The sequence below is a fragment of the Colossoma macropomum genome, unplaced genomic scaffold (assembly GCF_904425465.1).
Source record: "Colossoma macropomum unplaced genomic scaffold, Colossoma_macropomum, whole genome shotgun sequence".
NCBI lineage: Eukaryota > Metazoa > Chordata > Actinopteri > Characiformes > Serrasalmidae > Colossoma > Colossoma macropomum.
In genome coordinates, this window is record NW_023494804.1 from 4,322,283 (window position 1) to 4,345,439 (window position 23,157).

The 23,157-nt window shown below is 39.5% G+C and overlaps 1 protein-coding gene across 1 annotated transcript in view; it reads left to right on the forward strand.

Annotated features, from left to right (window-relative positions):
* The window catches only part of pcdh1a (protocadherin 1a), a 127,459-nt gene that overhangs the window by 74,346 nt on the left and 29,956 nt on the right, over nucleotides 1–23,157 (forward strand). The window contains exon 4 of the mRNA XM_036595451.1: nucleotides 8,980–9,199. Coding sequence (XP_036451344.1) covers nucleotides 8,980–9,199 — 220 coding nt within the window. The remainder of the gene's footprint in view (nucleotides 1–8,979; nucleotides 9,200–23,157) is intronic.

The window sequence follows — 23,157 nt, forward strand, 5'->3', positions numbered from 1 at the left end:
CCATCCATTTGTGGAGCACTTTTCACCTCGGACCACACCTAACGCGTGATGAATAGACAGATATCACACAGCGCTTCATTACCCAGGACATCCGCTCCTTCAGCTCCAGCCTCACTGCTGGTAAAGTTTAACTCCTTACACTCTAGGCTCATTAATCGTAAGGCTTATTATCCTGTAACTAGCCTACATTATTTGGGCAGGACTGGGAAATGAATCTGTAGGTCTATAGAGTGAGGCACTGAATTGTAGGCCCACATACAGACTCTTAAGACCACTGTGCACTGGACATGCTGCATCAAAGTATCCTTGTATTATATATCCTTATATAACCATTTTTTTTTTTAGAACTGTACCTTTTTTTCAGATTATATCATATTTCTTTACGTATTGCCATCACACGCAGAGGTTCAAAAAGAAGGCATGGCTCAATGGTTGGTTCTGAAATGCAAAATTGACATTGTACTGATGAAGATATGATTCCAATAGTAGATAATTCACTTCCATCCTCAAAAAGCACGTAATTTAACTAAGTTTTGACTGAGTTTTCTTTGAATTCTCTTTCAATGTGTTTGCAATCATCAGATTCATCCATTCGGGGAAGGGGTCCGAAGCACAACCTACATTATAACACATGATGTTCTTCTGCTCATTGTGTGCAATTACAAATCCCCAAAACGTACATAGTGTAGCCAACTCCCCAGTGATTCCCAGCAGAGTTCAATATATCTGAGCACCTATCAACACTTTGGCATTACTACATTACTTTAAACAAAGAACGAGGGCACAGAAATCAATGGTAGGTGAAATGTGGCCAAGAAAGGTGGTCGATCTAAAGTCTTCAAGATAATAGACAATGGCTAGTGGTCTGTCACCTCAGCTAATGTAAATAACCTTATTTCTTTATATCTTTATGCTCAGTAGTTATTTAGCAGATACTAAGCGAGTTTATTCATAAACTGTGTTCAAAGTTTTATTCCATTAAATCTGTACAAGTAGGGCGTAATGAAGTTTATCAGTGCTCTCACTGTCATTCATTCTCTATGGTATACCAGCGTTGTGTGGTACATCTGCTGGTGATCCTACACAGTCCAACACTACACTGCTCTATATTCTTAAAAAGGATGGTTCTGTAAGGGTTCTTTAGTAAAGAAAAAGGTTCTATAACGAACCATGAACACTTAAAGAACTGTTTGCATGATTATAGGGTACTATGCATTATGAAAGGGTTCTTCGGAATGTGTGTAGGTCGTTTTATTTATAACCTTTTTAAAAAGGTTATTTTATTTTGGTAACAATAAAAGAACCCTTCTGGATGTTTTATAGAACACCTTTTCAAAAAGGTTCTATATAGAACCATCAACAGCACATTCCCTATCAATCTGGAATCCTTTCATGATTCAAAGAACCCTTTAAGCATGCAAAGGGTTCTTTGAGTGTTCATCGTTCTTTATGAAGCCAGTTTCTTGACTAAAGAACCCTAAAGCATGGTGTAATTTTTACAGAGCAGCCTAAACCCACACTTCAGTAAATAAAAGTTGCTTACATGAAATGATTACTGCAGTAAAAGTTTCCAAAACAACTTCAGTAGGTCAGAGTTATGTTTCGAAATGCATTGGGACTTAGTACAACCAGCATCTATTAGCATAGGAACTGAAGTCTGTTCTGCTCATTTTGGTTTCTTTTGGTCTACAGTCTTAAAAATAAAAGATTTCTGTAGAGTGATGCTATTGAAGAACCACTTTTGGCTCCCTTCTTCGTAGAACCATTAACAGAAATGAGTTGTATGAGTGTAGAAAGTTTCAAGAACCTCCACACGATGGAAAAGTTCCCTACCAAATTCTACATTTTCCACAGTCTTGTGATCATGCATGAACCATTTAGAAATCTTTATTTACAAGTGTAAAATTAAATACTTAGCCTTTAAAGTGAGAGGCGTGGCCAATCACAAAGCAGTATAGGTGCTGCCACCAGCGCAACCCAGAAAAGGGGTTCAACCGACACAAAAACATGGGAAATTCTGATGTTTAATCTGCTCGTAATCATTATTTCTCAATGCTGTCGTTGCAGTTATTTCATATGCAAAACATTAACGAAGCGACTTGTATTTTGTGTCAGAAAGTACCTTTTTGAGGAAGAAAACATGTCAATAGGTGAAAAGGTCACACATCTGACATGTTTTATCATTACTCTGATTCAACAAATCAATAAACAGCACTTATTGATCTGAACTGTGCTCTTATTGAGCTCGACTCAGAAAATATCACAGTGCATTAAACAATAAAGGAAGCCTCATGAATCTTTTATACAGTGATAGGAAACCAGGTAACTCACAGAAAGCTCCAGTTCCTCATGATGATGTGAACATGCATGAGCTGCACAAGCCTGCACTGTAACTCCTCCAAAGGTTTAAGGAGGCATCACCAAATTCTCAGAATGGATCGCTGGCCAAGACGTTCGGTTCCATAGGGTTTAATAAGGTAATTGAGTAAATGAATGTTATGTGAGTTAGTAAAAACGTATGGGTAACACTTTCTATGAATGTCACCTTTGTAAGCATCTACAAACACATTCATAACATGTTGTAATGCATTTCATAAGGCATTATAAACATGGCTATAAATATTTTTTAAAAATGCATTATACGTTATAGCCATGTTTATTATGCATTATGAATTGTTAACATAATACATTATAAATACTGTTCACAACAAATTATAAGAGCTCATAAGTCGTATTTGTCCACTCTAAGTAAAGTGAAGCGTACTGTACTAAAGCCTCCTCCAGTGTTCAGAGTGAGGCTTCAAGTTGAAGTATTTACTGAAGGATTTACTGAAACACTAAAACATTCACAGTAAAGCACATTACAGGCTTCAAATGTCAGAGTTTAAACTAGAGCTGCCATCAGTGTTTTACCCAGTGTGGGAAAATCAATGTTCACCACCGTTAGCTTGGTATTTGTTTTTACTTTATGCTCTCCAAGCTGGGACTGACTTCTTTGGTACTGACAGTATAACATGTTATTAACACTATTTATAATGCATTATATTAACAATTCATAATGTATAATAAACATGGCTATAAAGTGTAATTCAGTGTAATTCATTTTTATAAATGTTTATAATCATGTTTTTAATGCCATAAGTGTTTATAGATGCTTACAAACGTGACATTGATAGAAAGTGTTACCAAAGTATGTTACTTTCCTCATTTTTATACTACAATATTAAATCAAACTTTTATTTGAGTACATGCAAGAAATGTGTTGTTTGAAAGAGCAGATTCTAAACTTTCAATCAATACCTCATTTGTGTTTGTATGTAAAAGAATAGATGTTTTGTTATGATTTGAACTTGATGGAAAGTCACTGCATAGTCATATTTTTTTGGTACATTCTTTTCATTTTTTTGACTTCAAAACCAGCATAAAAATGAAATCACAGACGTGAACCTGGCGATACAGTGTGAATGTAAATTAATTATGTAGTTAACTATGTAACCAGTTATGTAATTATACACTTACATTTAAATCGACTTTAATAACTCTAGACTTCTAAGGGTTGTGCTGTAGCCCTTTCCCCTCCAGTTCACAGCCTACTCTCGAGTCTTTACCCTAAATCCCCTGCTGTGTCTGGCTGCGTAATACCCTCTCGCCCGTCCTTAGTCTTTATGAATTTCTCTTGCATATTCAATTTCTCATTCCAAACCTTTTAATACTTTCCACTGGACTAATTTCAGCGCCCACTTCCAGTCCGTCTAAATCTCGTGTTGCGCCCCTTTCTACTTCTCTCAGTGTTTTGGTTCGGTTCCCCGTCTCCAGACTTGAGGTGTGGTGCCAAATCTGCATTGTGTATCCCTCGGTTACCAGCGCCTCCTGTTTTGCTCAGCGCTCTCAGTCTTCTCCGAACGCTGCCAGCTCTTCGTCTCTCTCTGCTTCTGGAAGCCTCATCCGGCCTTGTCCCTGCTGTGCTCCATCAGCTTATCTGCCTCCAGCTCCATGCTTCCCCACTATCCCTGCCGTCCAACTCCAGTTAGCCTTCTCCCATCCAGCTCCAAAACCCCCCTCTCCAATCCGGCGCCAAGCTCCTTCCGCCCGGCCAAAACCAAGCTCCCTCCTCCTCCTTCTCCTGGCCTGCTTCGTCCAACCCTACTTACTTTGGATCCTCCACCCTCCCAGCCAGCTTTTAGCCTCTTTGGCCCATTGCAGTTCTCTCAGCTCCCCCGATATGCCTATCTGAAGACTCCAGTAGAGGAAGCCGAGGGCTGAATTTGTGCTTTCACGTCTTTGAATCTTGTGTGGTCAGGTTGGACGATATGTCAAAGAGCTAACATCATGATATCTTTGTGTAACTGTACATGAAATTTAAAAATAAGGGCTGTCAAATGATCAAAATAATCATGATTAGTCACATTAATAGTTTTTGTCTTATTCAGGGTGAACGCTGTTTCCAGTTTTCATCATCAATGTAAAGTGAGAGCAACAGTGGTTGCATGTTCCAACCAAGGAATGTATATATCATATATCATCGATGTCAGTACAAAACCTTGTCTCCATTTAAATTATGCAATGAATGAACCAAAACAAGCATTCCAGAATTACTTGGGAAAAAAAAACTCGTGTGCCATTGACTTCCATTCAAATTTAATAAACATTTTCCTGTATAGTTACCATTTTGGAGGTCGCGACAGCGACAATATATTATATAAGGATCATTCTACTAAACTGGCTCAAAACACATTTGGGACTTTTCAACTGACTTGAACTTCAGACTAAAATCCTTTTGCGTTGAGTGATCCTGTAACTTAATTCTGTTTATTTTATAAAATGATAGAACATTCCATTTTGTCACTACCAAAGCAATCATATTACGACCTAAATTTTATCAGATTTTTCAATAGTGACTGTTTCGGTAGTGACAGTTTCAGCCAATTTTGAGTAGAGCTCAAAAAGACCAGCCTGTACATGATGAGCAAACACAGCTGCACAGTTAAACAGTTCAGAAATCAGAATATTGTTTCATTAAACACAAAAAAGTTAACTTAATTGCAGAAGATATGTGTTTCACAAGTGACAGTTTTTGAAATTCCACTCTGATGGACCATGACCATTAATGTTTCGATAGTGACATGAAACATGTAGGACAGCCAAGATTTTCAGGGTCTAGTTAAGATGTATAGTTAAGATTTTGGAGGTGTTGAAAATTTGAGTGTGTGTTTTATATTATGGGAATGTAGTTAGGTAGATTTTAGGTATGTAGCTAATATTTTGGGGGTGTAGTTGAAATTTTGGAGGTCTAGTTAAGATTTTGGCAGTGCAGTTAATATTTTGAGGATGTAGTTAAAATTTTAGGTGTTTAGTTGAGATTTTGGAGGTGTAGTTGAGATTTTAGGAGTAATTAAAATGTTGGAGGTGTAATTCAGATTTTGAATGTGTACTTAAGATTTTGAAAGTACAGTTAAGATTTTGAAGCTTTGTATTATTGATATTTTGGAAGTGTAGTTCAGATTTTGAAGGCATAGTTGACATTTTAGATATAGTTGAGATTTGAGGAGTTTAATTAGGATTTTGGAAATGTAGTTAATATTTTGGAGATTTGTGTTTTTGAGGTTTGGAAGATTAGTTGAGATGGTGGGTGTGCAGTAAAGATTTTGGAGGCATCGTTGATATTTTGGAGAAGTAGGTAAGAATTTGCAGAGTAGGATGTAACTAGGATTTAAGGGTGTAACTAGGTTTTAAGAGGTGTAGTCAATGTTTTAGAAATTTGTGTTATTGAGATTCAGAGGTTTAGTTGAGATTGTTGGTGTGAAGTTAAGATTTTGTGGATGTAGTCAAGATTTTGGGTGTCTAGTTAATATTTTGGGATGTAGTTGAGATTTTGGCTGTCCAGTTAAGATTTTGGAGGTTTAGCTCAGATTGTGAAGGTGTAGTTAAGATTTTAGGGGTTTGTGCTGCTGAGGTTTTGGAGATGTAGTTGAGATCTTGGGGCTGTAGTGAAGATTTTGAAGGTGTAGTTAAGATTTTGGGGGTATAGTTAAGGATTTAGAGGTGTAGTGAAGATGTTGCAGGTGTACTTAGGATTCTGGCAGGGTAATTAAGATTTTGAGCATGTAGTTGAAATTATGGAATTATAAGATTTTCAACGTTTGTGTTGTTGATTTTTGCATGTCAGCTCCACTGCAAGCTTCTTCCAGCTACGATTACCCACAAAACTCCTTCTTTGTAGTTGTACGCCAATATGTTAACTTACATCTTAGCTGAAGTGTAAATCAGCCTTGTTCAGGAAGTGTGTTCCACGTGTCGGGCGCGGCGGTTTCTCTGAGCTCAGGGAGAGGAAGCGCTGACTCTGGAGCGATGCCTGGAGGAGCTGTTTAAGCAGAGGATCCATATTTAAACAACTAAACGCCCTCCCGTACATTTAAATACTAATGTGTCTGCCTGGGAGACCTTTAATCACAATCTCAGCCACTCTCTCTTTCCGAGACTACCATTACGCCCAGATCGGGCCAGGGACGGTGATAATGTCCTTGATTGAAAAATCATAGCTGTGCTAATATACACGCCCAAATAAGATTGTTTCCATGCACATATACATCACAAACGTTTAGTCTCTTTCGGTAGATCAAACGGCGCAATTTGCATTCTACGCCAAGCATACCAAACGCATTCCTTTTTACAGTAGATCAAGCAATGCCATTTGCATTCTCTGCAAAGCGTGATAAGTACATTTTGCACTAGATAAAACAATTACGTTAATATCTGCATCCATATTCAAGCAGAAGAATGGCAGCCATGTGTTGCCTCGTACATCAAAAGCTCAAATTAATAAGAAATTTAAAGGAAAGAATACATTAAAAGGTTTGGCCCCAAGACAAAAAGAGCCCCTCCCTTCCTCTCCCTTCTCTGTCTCGCCCTTGCGATCTGCCTCGCTCTTTCTTGATGCATGGGGCTTGACAGACAGCGAAGCTGTTGGTGCCACAATGCCATATTTGAGTTTTCTGAGGAAGCTGATATAATTACTGTGCATGGAAATGCTCCCCAGTGGGTTCCAGTACTGCTAGAACCATATGAATGTGAGCACACAGCGAGCAAGCTGATGACTGATAAGTGCATAAGTGAGAACAGACTGCAGATAAACAGTGTGCTGCGTGTGTATGTTTATTTGTTTGTTTATTTGTTTGTTCGTTTGTTAGGACAAAATTGCCTATAGTTGTGGGAAAACCTGAGCTGTAACCTCCAGACAATCTATTCATTTTTGGATGATATGGTCTATATGTACCTTACATAGGAGATACATATTTCTTTGTTGTAGCATTTATTTATTTATTTATTTATTTATTTATTTGCGGGGGCGGTATAACGTTTACTTTCTTGATAGTTGCATTTTTATCAGTTTTATATTTATACTTTTATGTATTTTTTTTATTTTTATATTTTAATTTTAAATATAATTATTGTATCCCCTTTTTTTCTATTATTGCATTTATTTGTTGCATTTTTTTATTTTTATTTTTTATTTATTCTTTTTTTAATTATCTTTTTTCTCTTCTTTCTGTTTTTTTTAAACTTTTTTTAATGTATGAAAGGTGCTACATAAATAAAGATTATTGTTATTATTTGTTGTTATTAACATACACATATGTAATAAATATATGACTTATCACATATAGGTACGTACATTTATAGGTGCTGCAGTTTTTCGAAGAAATCTGCAGACACACCTCCAAAGTTGTCTCAGAAGCTGGTTGATCATTTCCTAAAGTAATCAAACACATTCAGTGGTGTTGAGGTCTGGACTCTGGGGTGGTCAGTCCATTGTTCAGCTTCTTTGTTTGATGTGTCCGTCTCCTTTTCTCAGTGAGGTTCTTCTTGAACAGCTACACATCCTTTCAGACCCACAGCGCTGAGTCGTCTTCTCACAGTGGAAGGATGGCTGTGGATGTTTTCAGATCTGGACAGTGTTGGTGGTCTACCGGGTCTTACACAGTTGTTAACCGCCCCGCTGCGCTGTATTATACGTACGACCCCCCATATTGTTAATATATACAAACAAACTTGTGTGGGGGGCTTTCTTATTCATAGGCCTACTTTACTGCACTACTTCCCAGCACTATTAATATGAACACTTTAGGGAGGAAATCAAGGGAACGGAGGAGGGAACAGAAGTGACTGCGCAGACAAACAGATAAATAAATGAATAGATAAATAAATAAGCATTCAGAGGTGACGGGGGAGAGGGGGGTGAAGAAGCAGATAAAAGTCTGCACTGATGGAATCCGGGGTGCGCGAATAGGAAGAAAGAAGAATAACAGATTTGAGTGAGGGCTTGATAAACAGCGGGCTGGTAATGGCGCCCCTATATGTTTTAAATGACTCTGTTAATGGGCCTTTTATATGTGCTGGAATGGCCTTCTTAATGGCTCTAATTCCTGCTCTGAAATGACTCTGTTTGCCATGAAGTCGGAGTCGGGACAGTGTGTATGTGTGCGCTGCTTCTGCGCTATCGATCCCCCCCACCTGTCCTCAGCAAGACGGGGACTAACTTGGAATTGGGAATAGGCTTTTCTGCGGGATCAGTGATTTCCACTGTTTTATGAGCTCTGCATCTAAGCGAGTGCGACTGTGAGAGCGAGAACGCCGGCTCTGTTTCTTTATTGCCCTGTGTGTGTGTGTGTATACTAGTGCTCGGAGAGATGGGAGGTCATCTTCACAGTAATATCAGAGAATTTAATTATGGATTTTTCACACTATCAAGAGGCAGCGAGCGTCCCGCTTTAGCACTGCGTCGGGAGTAGCCTTCCCTAAGAGCGGGAGGGAAACGTTTCCTCATTAATTGCCCCTCGGAAAATTGCATATTGAAAAGAGCCTGTGTCTCCCGAAGTGTGATATTACAAATTTGGTGGTCAATTAGCCTAGTTAGGGGCCCCCCAAAGTTATAATTAGATTGTTTTGACCGGACGCCCTGCTTTTCTTTTTCCTCCGCAGCTGCCGCATCGCAGAGTGACGTTCTCCACCACCAATCCCGTGCAGGACCTGCAGGACTCGTCCCAGCAGAGCTATTACGACAGCGGCCTGGAGGAGTCCGAGACCCCCAGCAGCAAGAGCTCGTCAGGCCCTCGCATCGGACCGCTGGCCCTGCCCGAGGACCACTACGAGCGGACCACGCCAGACGGCAGCATCGGAGAGATGGAACACCCGGAAAACGGTGAGAGTCGAGGGTTGCTTGGTAGCTGTGGTTGCGAGGTGGACAGGCTTCACAGAAGGGAGGAATTGTAGTGCACAACTTCTGTATTTGTCCAAATATGTACATTTCAAATAGATTAGCTGTAGATTTTGTTCCTAGTCAAGCTCACAAAGCCTACAGTCTTAAAAAAGATGGTTCTTCAAGGGTTCTTTAGTAAAGGAAATGGTTCTAAATGGAACCATGAACACTCTTTGCATGTTTAAAGTGTTCTTTATATTGTGAAAGTGTTCTTCAGCGTTCTCTTTTGCTTTTATTTGCTTTTCTGTATAATGTGTGCTAGATAAATTCCCTCGCCTTATCTTGCCTTGCAATTTCACAGCAAGAGCAATTTTTCTTATAGCCTTTTATTATCATCAATGTTTTCTTATGTTTAAAGGTGGAAATTTAACCTACTACCATGGAGTTTGTGAACTGCCTGTAGATGAGTTAGACCAATCAAAAGCAACCAAACAACCATGCCACAACTAACTTGCAGTGTTGAAGCCACAAGCCATAAAAAATTGGGTATGCTGGTCTTCTTGACCAAGATAACAGGACTGGACTTTAATGTAAAGAAAAAAAAATGCAATTTAAATCACAGTTACAATATTGGTCAGAAAATTGCAATGAGATATTTTTCTCCAGATTATTCAACCCTAAGAGACGGGCTTTCACAAACCATAAAACTATGAAAAATGTGTATCTGTATATTACGCTCTAATGTAAACCGTAACTTAGCTAACTTTCAAAATTTCTCTATAACTCATTGAGATGTAAACAGTAATTCAGAGTGGTTTGATGTGAAATAGCTCATTGTAGAGACTCAGATTTGTTTACAGTGAACACATATGTGGAAAAATGAGCCAAATTACGTTTTGTTGATGCTAAATATGTTAACACATCCTCTACAGAGAACAAACTTAAAAATTGTATTGATCAGTTTCTGTTTAATTGCTGAGTTCAACATATTGGACAAAAAATGAAGCATAAATATGACCGTAACTTTGGCATAGGTCCCATTTTATACTTTTTTATCCCAGTGTGTTAAATTCAGCAAATAAACAGTGCATGAACACAGAGGTGTCTTTTTTGTCGAGGGCTTATTTTCATTTCAACAAAACGTTAATTTGACTAGGGGTGCCAAAACTTTTGCACACGACTGTTCAGATGTGGTGATAGGAACCAGCGGTCAGCCGAAGACTCTCTGCTTGGCCTGTCAGTCAGACGTTCATCCCCAGCAAAACTCGATTTGACGGGAATAAAAGACTTGTGCACTGTAAGTTCTCATTAGTTTGAACTTCTGCCAGCGTTCTTTAAACCTCACAACAGCAGCTACGGAAGAACACATCTGTGTCCAGAGCACGGCCAGGTCAGTTAGCCCTGAGCTGCAGGGTAGAGCTGTGCCTCTGCTTGGCCTTTTGAAGTAAAGCTCAGTTTTTTTGCGAGCACCTTCTCTTTTTTTCCCTCTCCAGCGTTCGCCTTGTTATTTATTTCTTTCTTTGTTTGTTTATTGTGCAGTAGGCGAATATACGTGCATTGTGTCAGGAGCGCAGTCAGCAGTAGCCGTGTCCTCCCCGTCAGCAGGCCCTCCATCACAACTCCAAATCACTCTTAATGGCCTCCTCTCACAGGGGCGCTAATTAAAACCCCCCCAACTAATGGAGCCCTTGGACTCCAGATAACTCCGCAGTTTGCCTGTTCAGACGACACTGCGCTGCCCACGAACGCTCACTGTTCGCAGGCCAACTGCCTACTCAACCTACCTAACGCATGTTTGCCTTTTTTTTTCGTTGCTTTACTTTAATTCCACAGCCATAAACTGGCTTTAATGAGCGGCTGCTGGAGCCTCTACGCTGCCGATCCTCCGCGAGCGCCTCCCGAGTTTTAACAATGCTAACAGAAGTGTATTTGCGCAGTCCTTCTCGTCGGAGAAGCATCCTGACAGCTGCTTCCACGCTCTAAATGCACTCTTCTTTAATTCTCTTCTGTACAATTTAATCTCCATTACGGCTGCTCGTCTTTTCATAATACCATTTAGCTTTTCCTCACGCGTTTTCGCAGCGCCTTCGCCTTTTTCTTCCATTAGCGCAGCCGAGCTTAATTACTTCTCCGACGTCTTTCTGGGCCGAATGAGCAAGCGCCGTCTTCGGTGTTTTATCTGCAAAAACACGGCCCTTCCACGTCACTTCTTAACCCCTTAAATTATTAGGATCCGTTGGTGGCTTAAACTTCAATTCCTCACAAAATGCTGGATTAATAATAATGATGAGTGTTTATTGATAAAGGTCTTTTCATTTTAGTTACAAAATCTCAAAGTGAATCCAGGAATATCCATGAAGAGAAGTGAAACCCTGGAAGGTTAAGAGCACGGCAGTGGAAATGAGAAATAACAGCACAAGTATAGATCACAGGCGGAAATGAGCCACAGTGCTCCAGGCGTATGACAGCGTAAACAAATACATTTTTTTATCTGGGTTTAAAAACACTTATAAAGCTTGCATTCCTAATATTTTTACAGAGTTTAGGAGCTATGTGGATTACAAGAATTGTGTTCGAACAAGAGGCATTAATATAGAAAGTAATAATCATCATTAATGGAGTTCTTATCATCGCTGTCCAAAGAAAAAGAAGTATCTCCAAAATGAGATGGAAATGGAAATCTCCTAACTTTACAGGAGAGGGAAAAAACATACTTTGCTTTTAATGTAAGTCAATGGAACCAGACGTTTATCCAAGTAATTTTGGGCCATTTCTTTTGGTCCATTCATCTTGAAAATTTGCACACAATGTAAAGGCCAACAGGCATTTTCAAATTATGTCAAAACCTGACAAAATGCCAAAAATGGACATATATATATATATTCGCTTTCTAGTGATGAATAGGTGGACCCTGTAGTGGAAGTTTGAGTGTCTGATTTAGGACACAAAATGACTTATTATGAACTATAAAAATAAACAAAACTTCACCATGTAGCTAAACGCAGCAGGCAGCCACTTCAGACAACAGGTGTTGTGCTAAATTCTGACTCCCCCACAGAATCCGGCTCATCTCCATGTGCTCACACATTGTGCAGACGTATGGATGCTAGATAATGTTCTCAGTTTCTGTTCCTGTATGTTCAGTTAAAAAGTTATTTTTTAACTAAAAGCAACAGAAATGTAATCTAGCATCCACATTCCTGCATGACGTGAATAGGAGTCAGAATTCGGCGCAACACTTGCCTACAATTGTCACAGTAAGTCATACTGTGTCCCTAAGCCATGTTGGTAAGTGTGCATGACCTTAATGAAGACCTGGATGTGGTTGAAGTGAGATGACATGTTTTGATGATGTATTTACATAAAACTTCTAGTGCTTGTTAGTGTTGCCTTGCAGCTCCAGCTCTAAATGAAATAAGAAAAAATTGCACCTTACTCATTTTGAATGATCAACTACATCTGGGATAAATGGAAAATTGTGTCAAGTACATTTTTTGACAAACAATTTCTTTAAGATTAATAACTGAATGATAAACCTAGAGTTTAAGGCGTAAGCGTGTGATTTGTAGAACGTGGCATCTGCTGCCATCTTGCAGTGATTCAAGCACATCGCGGTTACACGGTTCCTAATGGGATGGGGGTGCCAAAAGCGAAACAAATCCACACAAGGTTTCTGAGCTCCGTGTGATATAATGTGCATGTTTTTTGTTGTCTTCTTTGTCCAACTTGGCGAACGGGCCCAGGAACACAAGGCCCTTAAAAAAGCAAGAGCACTTTTGTGACACGGCTTTGGCGCAGCCGCCTCTGGCGGGACGAGCCGGTGGTTCCAGCAGCACGTTACAGAAAGGAAGAAAAAGGGAAAGAGTCGGGCGCTAGGATCTTTGATTTTGACAGAGTTTTGATCTGCAAGCAAGCGAGGATGACAGCACTGCAGAACCCCCACCGGCTGAGCACGTAGGCCAAAGGAGACTGGGGAAAAGGAAGCGTTAAGCAGAGGTAGACCTAATTAAAACGTGATTCTCACCTCGGGAAGATTACGGAGAAAGCCCTTGCCGCGAGACGGATGAGAAAATGAATATGAAAAGACAAGAAGAAACCCTCCCCCCACCCTCAATGCGTCACCTGTGTAACAGTGTCCCGCCTGCCCCTCCTTCTACCTATTTATTTTTTTGGCTGTTGAATATGAGTGACAGGGTGACAGGCAGGGCTGGCAGAGCCTTTTTGTTCACCGCCGTGTGGATGATTGACATGTGGAGCGGCGTCGGTGGAGGGGAGGGGGGGGCGAGAGCCGTGTGTGGCACTACGTTTAAAGCAGGATGAAAAGCAATATGTGAACTCCCATCAGGGCACGGCCGCGTGCTTGGCCCCCTTACATTGCCGTTGATGATTCCTGATGCGGTCTGGCCTTTTGCTCATGCGAAATCTCCATTTTAGTCAGCGAATGCTGACCCTCGCCACAAAAGGAGGATGATTCACAGTGCTCCCTTATGTGCAATTCCAGATTTATGATGTTTTCCTTTTTTCTGTTGGGCTCCGGCCTTTGGAATGTCAACAGTGAATGTTTGGCAAGCATCAGAGGCCTTTGGTGGAGTGTCGACTGTCATTTTATCATCCAGAATAGCCACATTGTCCAATCTCAACCTCCCCCTGGTTCTCTATCTCTGCTGCCGAATTACTGTTTTACATGCTCCACGCGTAATGATCTCCTCAGCATCCATTTACCATGCAGCCCTGTGTCAATATAGCCTACAGCACAAAACATACTTTATTTCTAATCCAGAACACAGCAGACTGCTTTTCTCCATTCTTTCTACAGCTCCCACCAATCTTTTCACGATTGACTGGCTTTAATGTTTACCGTAATACTGTATATGTGTTGATAAATACATATAAAGTCCTACGAATTGCTAGCATTTCTATTTGGACCGCTGGACTCTTGTTTGATTTATAGAATTCATTAACTACTGAATGTACTGCATCCATCACAAAGTCCACATAATACTGTTGACAAAGTTGGCAAGTATGCACAATGTAGGAGGCCAGTTTCTCTTAATTGTAAGTTCAATATGATGTATGCATTTAATGTAGAAATCAGCAGAGATAAATCATTTGTTATGGATTCAACAAATGACTTAGATCCAGTGCCATAGATAGTCATCCACATAATGTCCAATAAAACCTTGATTATATTAAGTGCGGCAGGCCAGAGGTGCTACTCCTTTAAATCTGTTAGCTTTTGTTCCAACTCTAATCAAACTTGGCTGGCTCTGATGTTTAGATGCTCCTGAAGACATTGATTAGCTGGATTAGACTTGATTGATCAGGCTTGGAGCTGAACTCCACAGGAGGGTAGATCTCCAGGAATAGGGCTGGGTACCCCTGCTGTAGGCAATTACACAGCCACATTACTCAGATATCTGTAATTACGATTATTTACACCATGACGTCTTCGAAGGGTTTGTGATAAGATAACTCTACAGGGAGCTGTTTACGTTTTACACCACCCTCCTGAATCAGAATCAGAATCTTTTCTTAAGTTATAAGAAATTAACCTTTATTTTGTGAAAGGTGTTATATTAAAATATTTCTATTATTATTATTATTATTATTATTATTAGTAGTAGTAGTAGTAGTAGTGGTATATTTACATATGTATAGTATGTGTATATATGTATGACAATGTTCCAATCCATAAGACACAAGGTGTCACTGAATGGTTTGATGAGTAGGAAAATGATGGAAATTAGATGCCATGATAGTCATGATACATTCAAGGCCTTCATTTCCTGGATCAGGTGTGTTAGGATAGGATTGGACCTGATCTCTGCAGGTTTGTAGATCTTCAGGAGTAGGATTGGGCACTCTTGCTCTAAGGCAGGGGTCAGCAATCCAAATGTTAAGACAAGCCATTTTGTCCTTTCAACAAAAATCAAACCACTTTGGGAGCCACAACATTTTATGTCCATTTTATTGGCTGAAAATATGTCCTAATATGTGCTAGCTAATGTCCTAGTAAAGTAGTACTAAAAAATTATAAATCAGAATGCAGACTTATTTTGCTCTGCTTTAAGCTCCAGCTCAGCTATAGCTGCTTTTCTTGCATCTCTGGCAGGAAACTTTTCCTCAAAAGTAGAACAGATTCCTGTAAAATGTCTCTCAATGTTTGACTCATTATCATTCCACCTTAAGTGGTGCCTGTGGTGCTACAATGTAACTGCTGCACCATTTAAGGTGGAACGGGACAATTCGACCAAGAAGCTGGCGAATGAGAAACTGACTTCAGCTTTGCGGCTTTTTTAGTGTTTGACAGTTTCTCATTGCAGATTAATCCTATCAGGAAACCAGCTGGAGTGATAATAAATGCAAATAAGTCAATTTATCTCTGAATTGTTGATGTTCATTTTAAATCTTTCTCTTTGCCATTTCGTTAGCTACTAGCTAGGCGAGATTCTTGTCTGCATTGCTGTGACCAGCAGTCTGCATGCCAACCTTCAGGTTTAAAGGGTAAAATAGTAGGTATAGGCTACGTTAACTCCAGCATTTTAGACCATTTATTGTTAAAACTGTGTTGAACGACCAACAGAGCTTTATTTTATTTTTACCTACAAATCTAATTCTGCTGTGGAGCCGCAACAAGGCAGTAAAAGAGCCGAAATATGAGTCTAGAGTCGCATAGAGTAGACCCAAACCATGCCAGCAAAATGCCATCTGTAGTCACCAGATCTCAAACCAATTGAACACCTATTGGAAATTCTGGACCAATGTTTTAGACAATGTTCTCCACCACCATCATCAAAACACCAGCTGAAGGAATATCTTTTGGAAGAATGGTATACATTTCCCCTAATACAGTTCCAGAGACTCAAAGGATATGCCACAAGAAGCCACCAGATCAGCTTCACTTCACATCGACATAGATTCTACAAGTCTCTGGAACTGTACCGAAGGATGCAGCACCATTCTTCCAAAAGATATGACCTCAGTTGGTGTTTTGACGGAGGTGGATAGTGCTGTCTATCACAGCGGGGTTCTCATCGGGGTTTAACTGGGTGGACTGTGAAGGCTTCATATGATTTAAGCCATTTTCACATTCATCAAACCATTCCGTGACCCCTCGTGTCCTGTGGACTGTCACCTTGGAAGAGACCAGGATGTACATGCTTCATTGCGGGATAAAGGTGAGTCAGTATTGCGGTATTTGCAGTGATCTTGTAAGGTAGTGGTCTTGGAGATCCACCACCTTGGAGAGTTCAGATCCAACACACCTGACTCTTATATTCAGTTCACGACCTCAAGGCCTTAATTTCCTGGATCCATTGGAGCTCAACTCTGCAGGGTGGTAGATCTTTAGGAGCAGGATTAGGAGCACAAAGCCCATAACCTGACAGATCCACTAGACCCCCTCACTCTAGGGGCCAAAAATGCAGGCCTGTACCATTTTATTGCTGTACACTGCACATGCACTCTCCCACTTGTGGAGAATATAACGAAGGATGACTCATCCGACCATCTATGTGGACCAGTGCCTACTGATTTCTTATGATCTTTCGTCTTTGTAATGAGGGGTTTATGCTCTCTAATATCCCCCGCCAGGCTCTTCTTGCTCAGTCTGATCACTATGCATTGGCATTCTCAGTCCCCCCGAGGAACTGTTTAACTAATTCATGAGCATCACGGTCATTGAATGTGTGCTTTTGACCACAATTTCCAACCCTGTTTGATGATGTCTTTGCCACAGATCTACATTTCAAAACACCAGGACAGTGGAGCAATCTCTGTGACTGAAGCTCCGACCATCCGTGCCCGAATAATGAACCCTCTTTCAAAGTCACTTAGATCTTTGTCACTTGAGAACTTAAACCAAATCAAGGCCAAAATCATGCTCAGCATTTTTGTACATCACAGAGCATGGTAGGGTGTTAATTGCTTAATTGTATCATGCACACCTGTCTGGAAGCATCTGCGCTCATTACGCTTCTGTACTCATTCAGGTTTTTCCTTCAGTTAATAAACATGCGATGTATGTGGTTTAACCTCTTAAAACTCCAGCCCTTTTTTCCAGTTTCCACCTGAAATCGCACACCCAAATCTCGAGGCTTTTTACTCAAGCAGTACATAAACTAGAGGGAATTTTGTGCTGTATTACAAAGAAAAAGCCTTAAAAATTGTAAATGAAAACATTTAAAGATATCAGAATGAATCTGTAATGGTCAAAATATGCGGAAACAACACAAGTTGAGGTGCTTTCCTAAATTTCATTTTTATTATTTACACCATGATGTCTTTGAAGGGTTTGTGATAAGATCACTCTGCAGGGAGCTGTTTACGTTTTACACCACCCTCCTGAATCAGAATCAGAATCTTTTCTTAAGTTATAAGAAATTAACCTTTATTTTGTGAAAGGTGTTATATTAAAACATTTCTATTATTATTATTATTATTATGATTATTATTATTATTAGTAGTAGTAGTAGTAGTAGTAGTAGTGGTACATTTACATATGTATAGGACAATGTTCCAATCCATAAGACACAAGGTGTCACTGAATGGTTTGATGAGTAGGAAAATGATGGAAATTAGATGCCATGATAGTCATGATGCATTCAAGGCCTTCATTTCCTGGATCAGGTGTGTTAGGTTAGGGTTGGACCTGCTTTAGGACCTCTGCTTTAAGCTCCAGCTCAGCTATAGCTGTTTTTCTTGCATCTCCGGCAGGAAACTTTTCCTCAAAAGTAGAACAGATTCTTGTAAAATGAAAATAAATTTCATTTTATAATTTACATTTTAGTGACTACAAATTGAAAAGTTAATGTCCCCCAAAACTTTCTGCTTTTGAAACTTGTGTCACCAGGGGTCTACTTTCACAATGCCAAATTTGGAGTTGATTCCTACGGCTGATTTAAAGTTATTCAAGCTGATGCAAACTAATCTCATGCACCCCTAGTGGCCTCTCCAAATGGCCTTTTTGACTTCTCCGAGTGGTCTCTTGGGGTCTCCAAAAGCCCCGAAAATCTCAAAACTGAAAATAATAAATTTTGCTGCACACATTTTTTTTTATTATTATATTTTCTCATTTTTCTAATGTACTTAAAGATAAAATGACATGAAATGGATGAACAGTAGAGATTTTAAGCTTTAATATGGTACCTTGGTTGCCTAAATTGGATCTGTAATGCTTCAGATATACTCTTGTATATACCATATGATTGATGTCTGGCCCGCCAGCAGGTCAGGGCTCTTAAACAGGTTAAGTAGCGGCAGAACCGGACAGAATAAAGTAAAGTGTATGGTCAGAGATGTGCTCTTGAGCACAGTGCCCACAGAAGGTGGTGCTGGTGTCTGTTTGTTTACTCCACTTGGTGAAATGCAGTGTTAACCTACATATTAAAGCCAGTCCCGTGTTTACAATCCAGCAGTGCCCCCGAGCCACTGTGAGGTTAGAGCACCCAAACAGGTGATAGCATCCACCCTTTGCCCGGGTTTGCAGCGGATGCTGGAGGAGAAAAGCCTTTGAAGCGTGTTACCATAGTGCCAGCGTGATCCCCCTTTGATCCTGGATCAGATTGATGTATGATGTAATACGCTAGCTGGCTGTAGGAGCGGAGGAGGCTGTGCTTTTGGCCTTATACTATATGATTCACTGACGCAGTCACAGGGACCATCTCATACACACAAACAATCCCCCTCTTTCTCTCCCTCACTCTCTCTCTCACTCTCTCACTCTGTGTCTCTCTCTCTTTCTCTCCTCGCTCTCCTCTCAGGCAGGGCTAAGGCAGGCTTCCTGATATCACCGCTACTCTATTTGATTCTCATGTAACATGATCTGTCGCTATTGATTTCTCCAGGTCTCTATTTGGCGCACAAAGCATTAGCTCTGGTTTTCATCTTCTTCTCTGCCAGGCTCTATCCTGCTTCCCCTCACTCGCTCGTGTTTGCGCCCTGCCACACTGGTTTACGCTGGGCTAGGGCGATTTGAAGACATAATCATCGAGATGTAAACAGTCCTGACTACCAATTTTTCCATTCTTATTTCTGATAGAGATACTGGAACCTTAAGGAACTGATGCGGCAGTTTTGTCTTTAGAAACTAAATCATCTGAAAGTAGACTGGAAGAAATACATAGCCGAAAACATCACGTACACAACATGATAGTAAAAAATTATACTATGCATTGTGCAAATCTTGTTTCTGAATCTTTGTTGTTTTTTTTTACTTTTTTTCTTTTTTTGGCAGAATTTGAAAATTCCAGTCACCCTTGGCATTGTGTTATACGTATCAGACTAAAGAACCCTAAAGAACCATCTTTTTAAGAGCATACCTTTATGACAAGTGGCTTGTATTGGAATAAGTGTTTATAAATGATAGTTTAACCAGATGCAAATGATGCTTCAAGGGTTCTTTAGTAAAGAAAATGAACCATGAACACTCAAAGAACCCTTTGCTTGGTTGAAGGTTTCTTTGCATCAAGAAAGCATTCTTTGGATTGATGGAGAATGTGCTGTAGATGGTTCTATATAGCACCCAAAGGGATTCTTTTATCTTACGGCGTCAAGCGTGTTATGATAGAAGAAGCCTTTTGGGTGCTATATGGAACAAACCTTTCAAAAAGGTTCTAAATAGAATCGTCTGTAGCACATTCACGCACATTTGCAATCCAAAGAATGCTTTCATGATGCAAAGAACCCTTTAATCATGCAAAGGGTTCTTTGAGTGTTCATGGTTCTATATAAAACTGTTTTCTTTACTAAGAAACCCTTAAAGAACCATCTTTTAAGAGTGTTCTTTAGTAAAGAAAGTTGTTCTATATAGAACCATGAACACTCAAAGAACCTTTTGCATGATTTAAGGTTTCTTTGCATCAAGAAACGTTCTTTGGATTAATGGAGAATGTGCTGTAGATGGTTCTATATAGAACCTTTTTGAAAATGGTTCAATATATAGCACCCAAAAGCCTTCTTCTATTGTTATGGTGTCAAGCTTGTTACAATAGAAGAACACTTTTGGGTGCTATATAGAACCCTTTCAAAAAAGGTTCTTTATAGAATCCACTATAGCACATTCATGCACATTTCCATCAATTCCAAAGAACACTTTCAAGATGTAAGGAACCATTTAATCATGCAAATGGTTCTTTGAGTATTCATGGTTCTATATAGAACCATTTTCTTCACTAAAGAACCCTTGAAGAACCATCTTTTTTTTTAAGAGTGTACATTCACGGTTAAAACACTTGTTCCAATACAAGTCATTCATCATAAAGGTGCACTCTTGAAAAAAGGTGGTGCTTCACGGATTCTTTAGTGAAGAAAATGGTTCTATATAGAACCATGAACACTCAAAGAACCTTTTACATGATTAAAGGGTTCTTTGCATCATGAAAGTGTTCTTCGGATTGATCGAGAATATACTGTATGATGGTTCTATATTGAACCTTTTTGAAAAGGGTTCTACATAGCACCCCGAAGGTTCTTCTTTTGTTATGGTGTCAAGCTTGTTACGATAGCAGGACCCTTTTGGGTGCTATATAGAGCCCTTTTCTACATGGTTCTAGCACATTCATGCACATTTGCATCAATCCAAAGAACTATTTAATCCTGCAAATGGTTCTTTGAGTGTTCATGATTCTATTAAGAACCGTTTTCTTTACTAAAGAACCCTTGAAGCAGATTTTTCAAGAGTGTAGTTTACCCAGATTCTCTAATTAGGCCTATAGACTATGGATTTCATAGTTAATGTGGGAAATTCCTGAATCTATAAAGAAGTTAAATCAGAGAATCCTAGTTTAATCCAATGTTTCCAGTCATGTACTCCACCTGCACTGCACAGGTTTCCTGTTGGCTGCACCATCATGTCTGATTTGGCTCGTGAAGTGTTGAACATTAGCTAATGATGTGACTCGGGGGCAGAAAAAACATGAACCTGTGCTGCACAGGAGGTCTACAGGTGGGAAACGCTGGTTTAACACATTATTGCACTTGATATTTGAGTGTGATCGCTCTTAAACCATTATTTAATAATCTACTAATAAAATCTAACACTATATTAATCATCGGAAGTACTAACTGTGAAATGTGAGGTCAGGTATGATTGTGTTTTTCTAACACAGATGCTGTGAAGTGTGTGTCTTTGCAGCTTTTAAACCACATTGTTCTGCCGTAGTAATATCAATATTCACACATGGATTAGTAAGAAATTAGTTATGTAATCCAATAGCGTCCGTGTTATGATGATACACAGACAATTACAAACACCTCAGCACAGTGCAATTATTAGTTCAATGTTAATTAGCACTTGTATCTGATTTCATTGTTGGTATAACAATTCATCCAATCATTACTTCATTTGAAATGATTGGCTGTAGCTGCAAGTATCTAAGTATGCTTCTGATTAGAAGATGATAAAAATCAACATTTGATATGTGTCACATCCTAACGGCTTAAAGTCAACGCGCTCATTCTGTGATTAGAGTTATTTAATCAGATAAGGTCAGCGAGAACACAGACACTTTCTCTGTAACCCTGCAGTGCCTACAGAGAAAGGCACCTTCAATAGCATCTCAGAGCTGCTATTACATATTTATATATGTAAAGAATGATGTAACAATCATGCATATTTAATCTTGAGTTACAAACGTGCAGCATGTGTAGGAAAACACTTCACACTTCAGTTGCTTTTTATTACTAAGTAGTACCGATGAACAGTGAAATTTCCACCACCAAAAATCGTTGGCCAAAAAAGGTTACATAGGCTTTCAACAAAGTTATCTGATAATTCAAACAGTCATGTAAACAGCACACTCTGATTTCTTAGATCAGAGTACGGTCTAGAAATCTGATTAAGAAATCCGGGAGGATTTTAGCTCAGTAATCAGATTTCTCAGTGCATGTGAACTCTTACTCTGATTTCTTTCGGATTTCTCAGTCAGCGCTTGTGCAAAAACAGACGGCGGTACCAGAAATAAGCGAGCAGTGTCGCCGCGAGACGCAGCAAAGCACTTTTGGAGTGACGTTGCAACCAACTACATGCTTGAGGAAATGAAGGATTTAAATATTCTTCATCTTCTAGATGATGTATGTTCATATTTTCATGTTTCAGTATTTTAAAAAAAGCCGCTACTTGAAGTTTGAGTTTTACATTATGTATACATCACGTCTTCTTCTGTGAATTTATTGGCTGGTTGCAAAGCCGAAATCCAATTGCTGCCTGACTCATGTAGACCTGGAGATTCCCCATTATCTGATTACTTAAGTGCATATAAACGCATTGATTGGATTACTGACAAAATCTGATTTTGTTCAGTTATCGGATTATTAAGTGCATGTAAATGCACTCAAAGTGACAAAATCTAAAACTTTACAACGTTTGTTTAATGATAATTAAAATGCAAAATAGATGCGTTCAAACAGTTGGAGCCGCAGCAGATCAACAGTTTTTCAAAAAAATGGAAAAATTCCAATGTAAATAAATTGTTCTTTTTTGTTAACTTTTCGTCTGAAAGTGACCAACATGGACGTGCATGCTCAACTGCTCTGGGTGTAGATTTTAATCAGTTAAAGGGGCAAAGAGTGAGGCTCTGATGACACATTAGGTGCGATAATGTCAACAATAATGACTTAATTTGACCAGTGCCCAAATAGCTCAAGATCTTATCACATACTGTCCCCCAAAGTCCTTTTACAGTATTAAACAGACAACAAAAGTAATGGAGATCATTTTCCTTGTATATTTGTCCCATTTTCTCATGCATATGGATGCACCCAGTTTTGAGGGAGTTCAATTAATTTTAGAGACTGTGCTCTGCTGGCACGCGAACCAGTGTAACAGGTTGAGCATTGTAATCTCTCTTAATTGGGCTCATTTGATTGGGTGGGCCAGGTGTACAGAGCCCGTTTCTGTCCGCCGGCTGAGTGACAACAAGTGAACAATGACACGCATGAAAATGCTCATTTTCGCTTTATTA